The sequence below is a fragment of the Zonotrichia albicollis genome, chromosome 5 (assembly GCF_047830755.1).
Source record: "Zonotrichia albicollis isolate bZonAlb1 chromosome 5, bZonAlb1.hap1, whole genome shotgun sequence".
NCBI classification, from domain to species: Eukaryota; Metazoa; Chordata; class Aves; order Passeriformes; family Passerellidae; genus Zonotrichia; species Zonotrichia albicollis.
In genome coordinates, this window is record NC_133823.1 from 10,760,876 (window position 1) to 10,774,402 (window position 13,527).

At 43.0% G+C, this 13,527-nt stretch overlaps 1 protein-coding gene across 4 annotated transcripts in view; it reads left to right on the forward strand.

Moving 5' to 3' along the window:
* Positions 1-675: 675 nt before the first annotated feature.
* LRBA (LPS responsive beige-like anchor protein) overlaps positions 676-13,527 on the forward strand; it is a 368,802-nt gene continuing 355,950 nt past the window's right edge. For all 4 annotated transcript variants that reach the window (XM_074540769.1, XM_074540771.1, XM_074540770.1 and 1 more), the window contains exons 1-2: positions 676-810; positions 1,128-1,595. In XM_074540769.1, the coding sequence (XP_074396870.1) occupies positions 1,377-1,595 (219 nt within the window). In that variant the 5' untranslated portion in view covers positions 676-810; positions 1,128-1,376. The remainder of the gene's footprint in view (positions 811-1,127; positions 1,596-13,527) is intronic.

Consider the following 13,527-nt stretch of genomic DNA (forward strand, 5'->3'; position numbering starts at 1 on the left):
CCGGGATCTCTTCAGTCTGGAGAAGACCGAAGGGGATCTCATTACTGCACATAAATATCACAAAGGTGGGTGCCCAGAGGATGGTGCCAGACTCTTTTCAGAAGTGCCCAGCGACACGAACAGGACTAATGGCTATAAGCTAAAACACTAGAAGTTCCACCTCAGCATGAGGAGGAACTTTATACTGAGGGTGACAGAGCACAGGAACAGGCTGCCCAGGGCGGACTCTCCCTCTCTGGAGACATTCCAGACCCACCTGGACGTGCCACCTGCTCCAGGTGACCCTGCCTTGGCGGGGGGAATGGATCCCATGATCTCCAGAGGCCCCTTCCCTACCAATTCTGTGAACACTGCAATAGTCTGGGACAAGTTATTGCCCACAGCCTCCAGGCCGTCCGGGCCTCCACGCGTCCGACACCCAGGTGAGCGGCGTCCCCGGGCATGAGGGGCATGAGGGGAATGAGGGCCAGGACGCGGCTCGGGCTCACCTGCGCTCACCTGGGCGTGCGCAGCCCGCGCCTCCCGCCCCGCGCCGGGCCCCGCCCGCGCCCGGCCCGCGCAGGCGCTCCGGGGGCTCCGCGCTGTCATGGCGGCAGCGAGCGGCAGCGCCGGCAGGAAGGAGATGGGGCTGACCGGGATCGCGCTGTGAGGCGGCGGCAGCAGCGGCGGGAGCAGCGGCGGCTGGAACTTGAGGCGCTTTGGGCGGGCGGAGCGGCGGCCGGCGCAGCGCAGCCCGCAGCCGGGCAGTGCAGCCGCCCCCGGCCCCGGAGCCGCGCGTCGGGGCAGCCCGCGCCCCCTGCGCAGCCCGCGGTGAGTGCGAACTTGGCGGGGCGCTGCACCTGCCCGGGGCCGTGCCCCACAGAGCCGGGGCCGCGGCGGGCAGCAGCCGGGCGGGAAGGAGGAACGCGTTCCCTCTTGGTAAAAAGGAAAAAAAAAAAAAGAAAAAAGCAGATTAAACCCGTGAGGTAGGAGCTCGGAGCGCGGCGGGTCCGGGAGCGCTTCCGCGGGGAGAGGCGCGAGCGCTCCCAGGGCGGCTCCCGCCGGGAGCGGGGCAGGGGCCGGGACGTGCGGGCTGTGGGCAGCGCCTGACGGAGCGCGGGCTTAAACACACTCGGGCTGTCCTTCAGGGCTGCGGACACCTGCCCGGGGGCAGCGCTCTGACAGACGCCTCCTGCCGAGGAGAGAGCCGCGATTTCCAGCGCGCGTCCTCCCCGGCCGCCCGACGCCCTCCCCCGCCGGACGCCGCTTTCCCCGGGAACCGGAGCCCAAGGGAAGGAAGCAGAGGCCGCCGCTCACCTTCCCGGCTGGGCAGCGCTTCCCCGAGCGGCGAGCGTGTGGAGCTGGCGCTGGAAGCCGTAGCCTGCGGTGAACTGGCCATGGCGAGTGAAGGCAAACAAGTTGTTCAGCCAACAGGTGATGATGGAGGAGGAGGAGCGGGAAGAGAAGGAAATGCTGCTGAAGGGGGAAGCGTGCTGCAGCCTTTGAATCCAGGAGTCCCCATCCGAGGCATTAAGATGAAATTTGCTGTGCTGACAGGACTGGTGGAAGTTGGTGAAGTGTCCAACAGAGATATAGTCGACACTGTGTTTAACCTGGTAAGTTGATTGCCTGAATGAGGGGAAAATACAGCACGGGTGTGCAGAAGAAACTGCAGGGTTTTTGATGCTATTTTTCTGTTAATATTTTTTTACATGTTTTCACTTTCACCATGCTGGATTTCAACCATATTCTTTTTACTTACCTCAAAAGCTGGGAAAAAAGCATATGAGCCTCTTTATAGACACTCTTATACTTGAATCAGCTGTAAGCATCCTCCTCCTTCATTTTCCTCAGAGAAACTGTTGCTTTATTTAGAATTGAGAAACGTATTGTTATGTTTAAACATTTAACATGTGTACTCAACAAGAAAGTTAAGTGTTAATGTAGTAACTCAAACTGTCATCAAAAAACACACACTGTTTTAAGTCAAAGCAGTTTTCCAAAGATGTTTGCATCCCTTCTTGCTTCCTGTTGGCTTTGGAAGTAGGTGGGACTTTTATGTTCATGTGCAGGGGGTGAGGGTGTCAGGGAGTAGTTCATTCAAACATGTTTTACACAGTCTGCTTTTTGGGAAGAGCAAAATATGGTTTTAGTGTCCTTTTTTAAATTATTGAATGAGGGACTCAACTGCTATTTTTTGAATGCTGTGTGGCTGTATCTAATATTTCATAACAGATCTCACTAAAGATTGAGGGAACAACTTTTCCTTGTTGAAGCTACAAATTTAATATATACCACTGAACTTTTTGGGCCAGTTGCTTTAAATTGCCTGATTTAAAGCAAGTAGACTAGTAAGTATTGTTTCCTTGATGGAGGAGATCAAATATTAGGAGAAAAACCCTCAAGTTTACAAAGATACTCTGCTATTACCAGAGGTCTTAAAACATCTCTAAAAACAATTGTTGTCCCTCCTTCTTCCTTTGAGTGAGCAGCTCTGACTCTAAAACAATGTGGTTTCTGACAGACCAGGAAGTGAGAGCATTTAATAATTTAAAGCTCAGTAACAAGAAAAGATGAGGCAGAAGTCATACTGGTTTTTTATGCTGTTTGCATTTCAGTCATTTTGGTTTTGATATTCTTTGCTACATGCAAGTTTCAGTGGTCACTAAATATTTGTGTGCAGCGCCTGTTTCATGTTTTTCAGTGTTATCTTCTTGGGTTATGATAAATATTTGTTTTGGAATATTTTTGCATTAACAGTGTAGTGCCCTAGATTGTTTGGATGAAAATCTCAATACAGGGGAATGGCAGTAGTGACAAAAATAAAGTGCAGATCAGAGGTTTCATGGATTCTTCAAGTATGAGGAAGTGATGAAAGGTACTTGGAGTCCACTTGACGATGTCCTGGACTAAACAGAGTGGTCACATATATAGACATGAGGTTCAAAAGGAAATTCTGGTGAATAATTTAGAATTCAGGACACTTGTGTGAGGGGAAGTTGTTCATGAACATGTTAAATTTTACTTTGTTTCTAGTGTAGCCTATTGAGTGGTGTGCTGGAGGTGTATTTTGTGGCAGCAGTGGAAAGAGGTTCAGCAGAATAATTAAAAATGTAAAAGCTCCTTAATTCATGTGATTCCTCCTCTGCTCCATTTTGGAGAAAACAGGACCAAAAACTTCAGCCTGATTTAGAGTACATTTGATTTTAGATTAAGAGAATTTGATCTGTGGACTGCATTTTCTTGGATCTTCATTTCCCAGATAGGGGAGATTTCCTGGCACTGGAAATTTTTGAAACTGTGTTCTCACTCTTTCTGCAAGTGAAACAGCAACCCTGCCCTCTCTGAGAAGATTCCTCAACCGTTTCAGCACACCTGCCTACATGTGGGAGGCTAAAGGTCATGCTTGTGCCCCACATTGTTTTATTAGCTGTTGGGTGTCATGACACTGCCAGCAGTTTGATAGTAAGGACACTTTACCTGGATATGTGAGAACAAAATCCAAATTTTGGAGCCATAGCAAAAACAGTAGGCCCCTTGATTTCTTTGAGACCTAGGGAAACATCAGCTAGCTGGCAAACCAGGTATTTTGGAAGGTACTGAAATGCATGAAAAAATCAAACCAGCCAACAAACTTATATTTTTGTTACAGAAAGCCATTATTTTCTAGATTTTTTAAAAATAAAAACTGTGAGGCTGACTTTTTGATGTAGCTTTTTGGGATATGAGGGATATGAAGTCTCTCTTCAAAGCAGTGCTCATTCATCTGTCACAGAGTTCTGCCTCTGTGAATTTGTTACCTGTGACCATTTTGTCAATTAATACCTCTGAAATCACACTGACCAGAATTTAGATGTGTCAAGTACTGGTTAGCAGTGGTGTGCTTGGTTTCCTCTGTGTGGGTGCACAGAAGATCTGTAACTTTTACCTGCAGAGGTGACTCTCAGCTCTGGCTTTTCTGGCACATTGTTTCCCAATGGCTGTGGCAGCGTGTTTCCGTGGGTGTGAGCAGGGGCTGTGACACTCACACCCTGATCTGCTCGTGCCTGATGGGGTTTAGCCCTGGCTCCCCTCCTGTTGGGTTTCATTCTGTGTGGTGACTCACAGGCATGGGAGCAGAGATCTGCCAGCCTGCTTCCCATGGTTTGGAAAGAGGACACCTGCTCTGTCTGGGGTTTCATATGGTCACTAGTTTGAGGCATCTTTAGACCAGAGTGGAATGAGGGCTGAGAAAATCTGGGTGGAAAGGTGGCTTAGTATATTTATTCTTTCTAGCACAACCACCCTCAAATGTGAAGAGATTATTTTTAAAACAGGAATGTTAGGTGCCCTAATTTGAATTTCTTGAGAAAACAAACATGTTGCTCTTAGTTATGCCCTTCCAACTTGCTGTAGCATAAGGAGGTTATCAAGAGAAGACCAAAGTGCTGTCCTGATGTTCCTCATCTTTAAGAGATGATCACATTCTATATGTGAAAGACTCAGGAGGTCAGAAATCTAAAGTGCACAGTAATTGATCTGCTGCTTCCTAAAGAAATGTAAGCCTCTGTAGCTCTGATTACTCGAGCAAATAAGTTGTACACTTCGGCAGTGTTGGATCTTGGAGAGCCACCTCGGACATTTTCTCTGTGCAGCAGTGAAACAAAGTGCTTAGTGAGCTCACTTCTAGCATCAAAACTCTACTGGTCTCATGTTGTTGTCTTTCGAAATTCTGCTCGGAGAAACATACAAGCTGATCTGCTTTGTTTTGGTCAGGTTCTCAATGAATTCAGTTTCCCAGGCCATGTTGAAAATTTCTTTGAATATGTCAGCACCTCTTAGAAGCGAAGAGGGAAACAGGAGCTTTCAAGAAACTGATTATTCTGTGGACAACTTTGAAAGCATATTCTTATTCAAGTATTAATCTGTTCTGATACTTTTTTAGACAGACCGAGCTAAACTATGGATATGTATTCCTCATGCATTGTGAATTTTATTTTTCATTGCCTTTGGGTAGCAATAACTCCTTTAATTTCCTTTGCATACAAATCAGGTGAATTCCTGTTTGTTACCTCATATTTGCCCCCACAGTTTATTAAAATAAAAAACCCTCCTGGTTGGAGAAGTTGATAGAATGAAAAAACAAATTACTTACAGTGGTGTCTGTTACTAACTTAAAATAGTTCTAAGCCAGTTTTGTTTAAAAAAGCTTTAGTGCTTCAAGCTGTTTTATTGATTATGGTATAGATTGTTACTTGATTTGGCTCAATTTTTTCCCCTAAGTCTGTGTTGCAAAGACTTTTTTTAAAATTTATTTTCTCTTTGGGGAAGGTAATGCGTAGTTGTTTCTGATTCTGTTCAGGGATTGTGAGATCCTCACCAAGAGTGACAAAGTGCAAATGAGAAAGAAACACAAGTTGTTATCACCTTTGGAGGAAAATAATGGGATCTGAGGAGCAGAGGCTTAAATTGCTTTGTAAATTTAATTTGTCAGCTCTTTCACTTCTGTCAGACAAACTAAAACCACAAACAAAAAATCAAACTGACTTAAAAAATTCTTACAATTATTTTCCTGCTGATACATTGTCACATTTCTAATTTGGATGATTTGGGCACACTAATGCAACTAGAACCCTGTAACTCATAATGGTTTTAATGAAGTCTGAATTCCCCTTTTCTCATCTCTTGTCACGGACTTACTTTGCATGTATCACGTTGTAGAAACCCCACAAAGTTAATGCTGATAGAATTAAATGTATTGCAGTGGTAAAAATCCACCATAAATGTCTTTATAACAATGCATTCCTTTCATTACATTACTGTATGCTTTTAGAGACTTAATTTTCTACATAAACCTATCAATGCTGATGACAAGGGAGAGTAACCAAGTAGTTCCTAGAATATCACTGAATGTTGTGTGTTTCCTGGTAGATGCAGTGTTCCTTAGCAGCCTCCCAGTAAATGCACCTCTGGCTACAGTTATCCTAGTTCAGTCACTTATGTCCACTTAAAGTGCAGATGATAAGGTAAGTCTGTGGCTTCAGCTGGGTCAGGCTTGTAGGGTTTTTAAAAAAAATCATAGTGAATGGATCAGTCAGCTGTGTTAGAGGTCATGCATGGTTTTTACTTATTGAAGTGATGCATATTGGGGTTTTTCAGGTGTTGATGCAACTTGGACCTTACTTTGTACTTAGTGGAAATTCTACTCTATGTAGTAGAGTGTATGCAGGAACTGAGGGAAATTTTGTGGTTGGCTGAGAAAGGTGTGGAATGTAGTGGGGTGGTAATAGCAGTCTTTAATTAGGCATGCAACAATATTGAAGAAAAATGTCCAGGCTCTGAAGAGGAGCTGGTTTGTACTTTGGCTGTAATATCCATTCGCTTTTGTAACTGCAACTTCAAGCACAATGTAGGACAACAAAATATTGAGGACAAAATTTCAAAGACTGCATGGGAAAGTGTTTTGCTTACTCCTCTGCTAAGCTGCCAGACTTTTGTAGCTTCGTGTGTCCAATATGAGATTTCAAGTGTCTCTGAAAGCCTGGAACATGCTTTGTGTTTTACAGCGGTGTTGGCATCCTTTACTGACATTAATAGACTCTGTACAAACATAAAGCCACAAAAGCAAAGCTGAGCTGTGCATTTATTTGTATCTTGTCTCAATAATGCAAAATTCTTGACAATTTTTAATTAGCAGTTTGTTCTACAAGGAAGCCTGGTCAAAATGTGTTTATAGCATGGCTCAGAACTCCCCTTTAGAGGGGAACACATCAGTTCAATGACAGATTTTTCTAGGTGGTGTCTGGTAACAGAGGAGAGGGAATCAGGTTTCCATTGCAGTTACTTTGCTGTCTCTGGGAAGGGTTTTTTGCTGCTTCTGCCAGACAGTCCTGGGCTGGAGGGACCATGGGCCTGACCCAGCAGTGCAGAGAGCACAGAAACCTGGAGCCATATGGACTGGCTCAGGAAAAGCATCTGCGGATTAGGGAATAGAATGAAATTAGTCAAAAGCATCAGGCAAGCAGGTGGATGGCATGTCAAGGTTGCCACAAAGGCTGGATATTGCAGAGTGATACAAAAATGGATAGTTATAAATGCATGTTAAATCAGCACATGTTGGTTCACTCCTTTGATAATCTCTTTAAAGATGAGTGTGAGTGAAGAGAAGGCTTTTAAAGTTGCTGTATTGGTTGAGCATTGGAGGTTAAGGAAAATCAAAGATGAAGTATTTGCTCAATTCTTTTTTGAGGTAGTGTTGGTTTGGTACAGTGTTCAGTACTCTGGTTAGTCAGGTGTACATTCAAATGCTGAAATTTGCTGGGAAGTCCCTGTCTTCTGAAAATCATCATACTTGATATTTTTTTTGGCATGTGTTATGGATTGAAGTCTGATGAAAGATAAAAATGATCTTTGTCTGTGATTTCATTGACTATCTGCATATTTGCTTTACCACCTCTTGGTGAACCTGTGCTCATTCTGAGCTGTCTCTCACTTGATGTGTTGCTCTGACCTTTTATTTTTTGCTAGATAAGTTGGCAGCTTAAAGCACTGATAGCTTCTGTCTTCATGCAGTCATCAAGTTCTTTATGAGCCTTAAGGAGAAGCTTTAATCCATTGCACAGATGAAGTAAGCTCTGCTGTTTAGTCACTGGAATGTGAAATAGCTTCTTGCTACCTTTGGTGTTTCTGTCTTTTTCTGTCATCTTTAAAAATCTCTTCTGTCAAATTCAGTCTTGCACGCATTAAATTTATGCATATCTTTTTAAAAACTTCTATTTATTTTAAATGGGTCAATCTGGCAGAAAGTTTTTGTTCATAATCACTAATTACAGTTAGCTAACTTTCTGCTGTTCAAGTGTCTTCCCCAGCCCCAGGAGGCCTTGCTGGCCTCTTCACAGCATTTTGCATAATGGTTTTTGGTATTAGCTTGACCTAATTACTAATGTCCTAATTTAGATTATGTTTCTGCTTTAACTAATTCTGGATTTTTCTGGTGAACTCAATATCAGGCTAGATCATGTTACTACCCATCCAAAAGCTAGTTTGGCCATTTTTATTTGACTCTGGGAAACCCTGGAGCTTTGTGAGCTTTGGCTGTTTTCCAGAAGTCCGAGGGCTCCATGAATATGGTAAAACAGGATCCTGTTGCCCCCTGCTTGGTGAGTGCTCTGCCTGGCCAGTGCAGACTGCAGTTTCCAGCATGCAGCACTCTGTGCTCAGGGCAGATAGCAATCGAGATGCATCCTTGCACAACTGCTGTAATCAGACTCACCAAGTGATGATACTGCAGGAATTGCAATAGTACCTTTCCCTGAGCCACTGGGGGCTTTGTGCTGGCACTGGGAGCCTGGAATAATTTGTGAGAGCTTGTGTTGCCACAGTGCTTTAGATTCCAGAGCTTCACAAATAGGCATAAGTAGTTTCTAAATAGTAACTAATTTGTGGAGAAGAAAAATCTAATGCCTTCTGTTGCACTGGATTCCCCTAGTAGTAACTGGGGAGCAGGGAGCAGCCCAGGCACGATTTTCCTGTTAATAGCTGCCTTGAGAAGATATTTAAATGAGAATTGCTAGTGGGAATAGGATGTGCTCTGTTGCTTCCTGTAAATGTTCCATGAGTTTGAGCTGCAAGTCTCTTTACTGCAGCCTGCATATGAATAGTTGATGTTTTTGTGTTCTGCATATATCCTGGAAAAAAAATTCTATATGCATCAATGCAAAAAGTTCAGATTATTTTTTTGTGTGATTAAAAAGCTGAAATTGAATTGTTCAGGCAAAACCTCTTCTCCTTTGTTGATGCAACTGAAGAAATCAAGACCTGAAGAGCTTCTGTGGGTTATCTTTCCTTTCCAGTTGGAAATCAAAACCAGAGTAATGGTGTAGGACTCATCTGTTCTGTGAAAGTGTGTTTTGTGTGTGTGAGCATTTCCCCTTTTTCCATCAGCAGTTGTTGTCTGAAGTGTGGACAGAAATTACTGAGATAGAATTGGGTCCATTTAGTGAATTTATTTGCCCCACTTAGATACTCCAAATTTCTGGGTTTGTCCTGGACTAGCCCTGTAAAACAGTAACTGTAAGAATGCATGGGGTGACCTGTAGCTTATTTATTCTCTCTTTGGCAAGTCCTGAAATACAAGAGGCACCAGGAGGCAGCAGGTAAGATGGTAACTGCAGCAGGAGGGCAATTTCTGTAATAGAAGACCAGCAAGAAGAGAACCAGTAGCATTTCACAGTAAACTGGGAAATACGTGATTATGGAGTGTAGGATGCTGAATGTTTGCATGATAAACCCCTCACAAAGCAGTTCCTTTATCAAACTGTGTATGTTTGGGTGGGAATTGTACTGGCTGCTTTCCCATATGTGATTTGGGTGGGGGTAGGTAAGGAGTGAGATAAACCCTTTTGCTGTAGAATTGCTGAATAAAGGCTTTTCAGATCCTGCAACTTTTAAGTTTTAGTAATCTGTTATTAGAGAAGCTTCTAAGTTGTGCTGCTTGCACTTCCTGGGGTTAAAACAGTATTCCTAAAGACAATTGTTTTGTGTGTGATTATTAATGATCCAGGTGGACTTTGGAATCAATCATTGCTTAAGAAAACCAATCAAAAACCACCATCACCAAAAAAAAACCCCAAAAAACCAAAACCACAACCCCCTTCCCCCAAAACCCCCAAACCAACCTGAAAAACAACACAGCCCCCCTGCCCATCAAACCAAACCCAAAAGTTTTTTATGTGGAATCGCAGACTTCAGTTACAAAATATGGCCAGTGATACAGACGTAGAATTGCTGATGAGCCTTATAACAATGCCATTGAGGGGAGGATAAGAACCAAATGACTAATGTAGTGAATGGTGCATGACTGTTAAATAAACAAATGGAAACTATTAGTCCAGTCAGCATCTGCCTCCTGCTAATGTTTTTGTTGAAACTAAGCATGTGATTTGTCTCTAGTTGTGGTTGTGAACTTGATTGAAAAGAACTTGCAAGCTTTTTTTTTTTTCTCCCTATATAATGGAAGCTTACTTATACCGTAGGATTTGCTTCCAGTATGTAATTTAGTGCCCTAGTGCCTGACTTTTAGCTATGTGATATGGAGTATAAAACTGAGTAACTGTGATTGCATTTTTTAGAATGTATTTTGAACCATCAAACATGAGATGGAAGATGTGTGTTTTTAATGTATTGCTGCTGTTATAGAATAGGAGAACACCTGAGATACTGGGAATGGATATTTCAATTGGAATTGCAAAAGATTCTCTGTCTAATTTGTAATCTATAGCTAAAGGTCACCTTCTGAAGCTATGATGTCTTTATCACTTCAAATATCCTTTTTTTAAATGGAATAGCAGTGGTGCTCAACTGATCAGTAAAGTGCAGTGAAAGGAGTTCTCAGGATCAGTAAGTGTACCAACGGTTTCCCATCTTTATATAAATCAGTAAATGCTTATGAGGAAATTATTGCCATGTTTCCTTGCCCATTTCTACCTTAAAAGTGAGGTCCCAGTCTTGTGCCACCCTAGATTATCCGCTGCCTAACCTCACACCAGGACACTGCTTTGTCCTTTCTGTGCCCCCTTGCCTCCTCTTCCATGACCTGACACCTGCTGCCCTCACCCTTGGCTGCAGAAATGAGTCTGAGCACTCCCTGGAATCTGCAAATGCCACCGTGTGTGCGGCAGTTGCTGTGGCTCAGCTGATTGGCAGGAGCATTGCCTTGGGGACGTGGTTATTCCATGACTCATCTGAGACCTGGTGCTGAAGACTTGTGCCCTTCCTGTGTACTGCTTTTAAAGAGGAATCTATATGGCTCTTTGGGAGTTTTGCTGATTTGGTAAAGTCTCACCTCTGCAGGATGTGAAACCCATCCTGATTTCTCCCCTTAGCAGGAGGAGATTCAAATTGCCATTGGTCAGGATTGAGGATGCTCTGAGTGACTTGTAAAGGAGCACTTGTAACACCTCTGATGCAAAGACTAGGCTCATACACAGCAAAAAATGCCAGATTAATGAGTATGGGGAGAAGGCGCAGAAAGAAACAAGTGTCAGACTTTGTGGTTGAGGTGTTTGAATAAGGTTTTCTAGTCACTCATACATGACAGGGAAGGTTTGGAGCTGGAAGACAGTGGATTTCTTGCCTGCATGTTAGGACTTCAGTAAAGATTTCAGTAAAGAATCCTGACTTCATTCCTGGAAAGTGCATTATTTTCAGGTGAAGGGCTTTGTGCAGTGACTGAGATATCACTAGAGTTGTTTAGACATATTTCAAAAAGATAGAATTTAGATGGCAGAAACTTGGGTTTCCTGCTTCATGATGGTGCTGTCATTTTTCAGGTAAGAGATATCCCTGCTTCCAACTGGATCATGAGGAAATTGAAAAAAATGTCATATAACACTTTTTTATACAAGTTAGTGTAGTGTATTGTCTTTCCTCTCCTCCAAAAAAAAGGCATGTTGTGAAAATAATTTTCACATTGTCAGATGATGTAGGTGACTGTAACAAGCAAACTTGTCAGTTCAGGCTTACCCTCAGTTGGGTTTTGTGTGTGCAAATTGAGAAACCTGGAGTACTGGATACAAAGTGGAAATGGGGGGAAAACCTGAAATTTTATTTGAGTGCTGAGTTAGTCTTGATGTCTTTGTTGCTGTTCCTTAAAGATGGATGTTTCTGTAGGGATTCTTTAATTAGGTATGCAAGGAGTACTTGGGATCTCTTTAATTCTAGACATATGAACAGACGTTTAGAGGAGCAACCAAGCTGCCCAAAGAAATCATCATAAAATAATATCACCCATGAGCAGTTTAGTTTAATCACTGTAATTGTGCTGTTATAAGACTTGATTATAAACTATTTGTTTCAAATTCAAGCTTCTGGATTCAAATCCTGACTATCTAAATATCACGATCTTGTCGCCATCTGTCCTATTAGGTGAAGTTACCAGTGACTGGAAAAGGGAAAACATAACTGCCAGTGTTAAAAGAGGGAAAAAAAGGAAGAACCCAGGAAATTCCAGGCTGTTCAGTTTCACCTCTGTGCCTTACAGGATCATGGAACTGATACTCCTGGAAATTGTGCTATGGCAAATAGTAAATAAGAAGGTGATTGGTGAGAGCCAACTAAGGGCAAATCAAAGGGCCTGACCAATTTGGTTGCCTTCACTGATGGGGGTTGCAGCACTGGTAGGTGAGGGAAGAACAGCTGATGTCATCTCTGGATTGTGCAAAGCATTTGGCACAACATCCTTGTCTATAAACTGGAGAGGCGTGAATGTGATGGATGGGCCACTCACAGGATAACAAATTGCCCAGAGAAGTTGTGGATGCCCCACCCCTGGAAGTGCTCAAGGTCAGGTTGGATGGGGCTTTGAGCAGCCTGGTCTAGTGGAAGGTGTCCCTGCCCATGGTAGAGGGGATGGAACAAAATGATCTTCAAGGTCCTTTTCCACCCAAACCATTTGCTGATTTTGTAATTCTTTGTTCATCTCTGGGAAAACCCACTTTCAAGTAGGCAGGAGTGCCAGAAATTTAAGCTTAATTTACACGTGGTGGCACGGGAGGGAGAGTTATTTCAGAGGCTTTTGGCTTGTGCCATCTCTGTCATCTCTGTATTGTTTAGTGGCTGTCCTTTCGTTTGCTCTATAGTGTGACACTGTCCTGTATTGCTGACATGTGGGGTTTAATGAGTGTTTCATGCCTCATTCCTGCACTTGTAGCTGAATTCCAGTATCATCCTGAGCAGGATATTTCTGTGCATTTCAGCTTAGTGATGCTGCATATTACTTACAATGGGACTGGTCAGACACAGGCTTAGTTACCATTTTGCACCATGCATTATACCTACTGTGCAGAATAGCTCTTTAGCTCTGAAATACATTTACATTGTGTCTTCTGAGGGTTGGCAGTGCTTTTGAGTTCTGCAGCACTGAGTGATCTTGATGCTTCAATTTCCAGTTAAAGTAGGTGCATGGGGGAAGGAGGTGAACAGCTTTAAATGCTCATTTATAGTAATTTTCCAGCTGGATGTTCAACTTCTCAGCTTCTAAGAGTCAGCTATAATATTTCCTATAGTTGTATTGCTCACACATATAAGGCCAGAGTTGTAGTTAGAATTCTGTTTCTCAACTCTTAAGGAGTTTTGTTTACCAAGGATCCTTCTAAATGGGTTTGTTTGCCTGTGACCTTACCGTGCAAATTGGAAAGAATGCTTGAATGCACATATGGATTCTTAAAACAGGTATCGATCATTATAACAATGGGATTGATGCAGAGTAAAGGATTTCTCAGTAATTGTATGTGCAAATTTCTATATTAAAAGGTGCCTTAACCTCAGTCTTAATATTGAGAATTTTGAAGGCGAAGATGCCTTTGTTTAGGAAGGTTAATAATTTGCCCAAGAGGAGTTATTGCCCATTATAAGCATGCTAATTCTCTCTGGTTAAATTAACCATGGTGTCAAAGAAAACAGAATAATCAAATGTATGGATAGCAACTATAATTATGGAGTATTAGTTATGTGACTTAGTTATGATCTCTGTAGGGCATTTCCATGTTCTGGTGCTGTGACCCTGTAGGT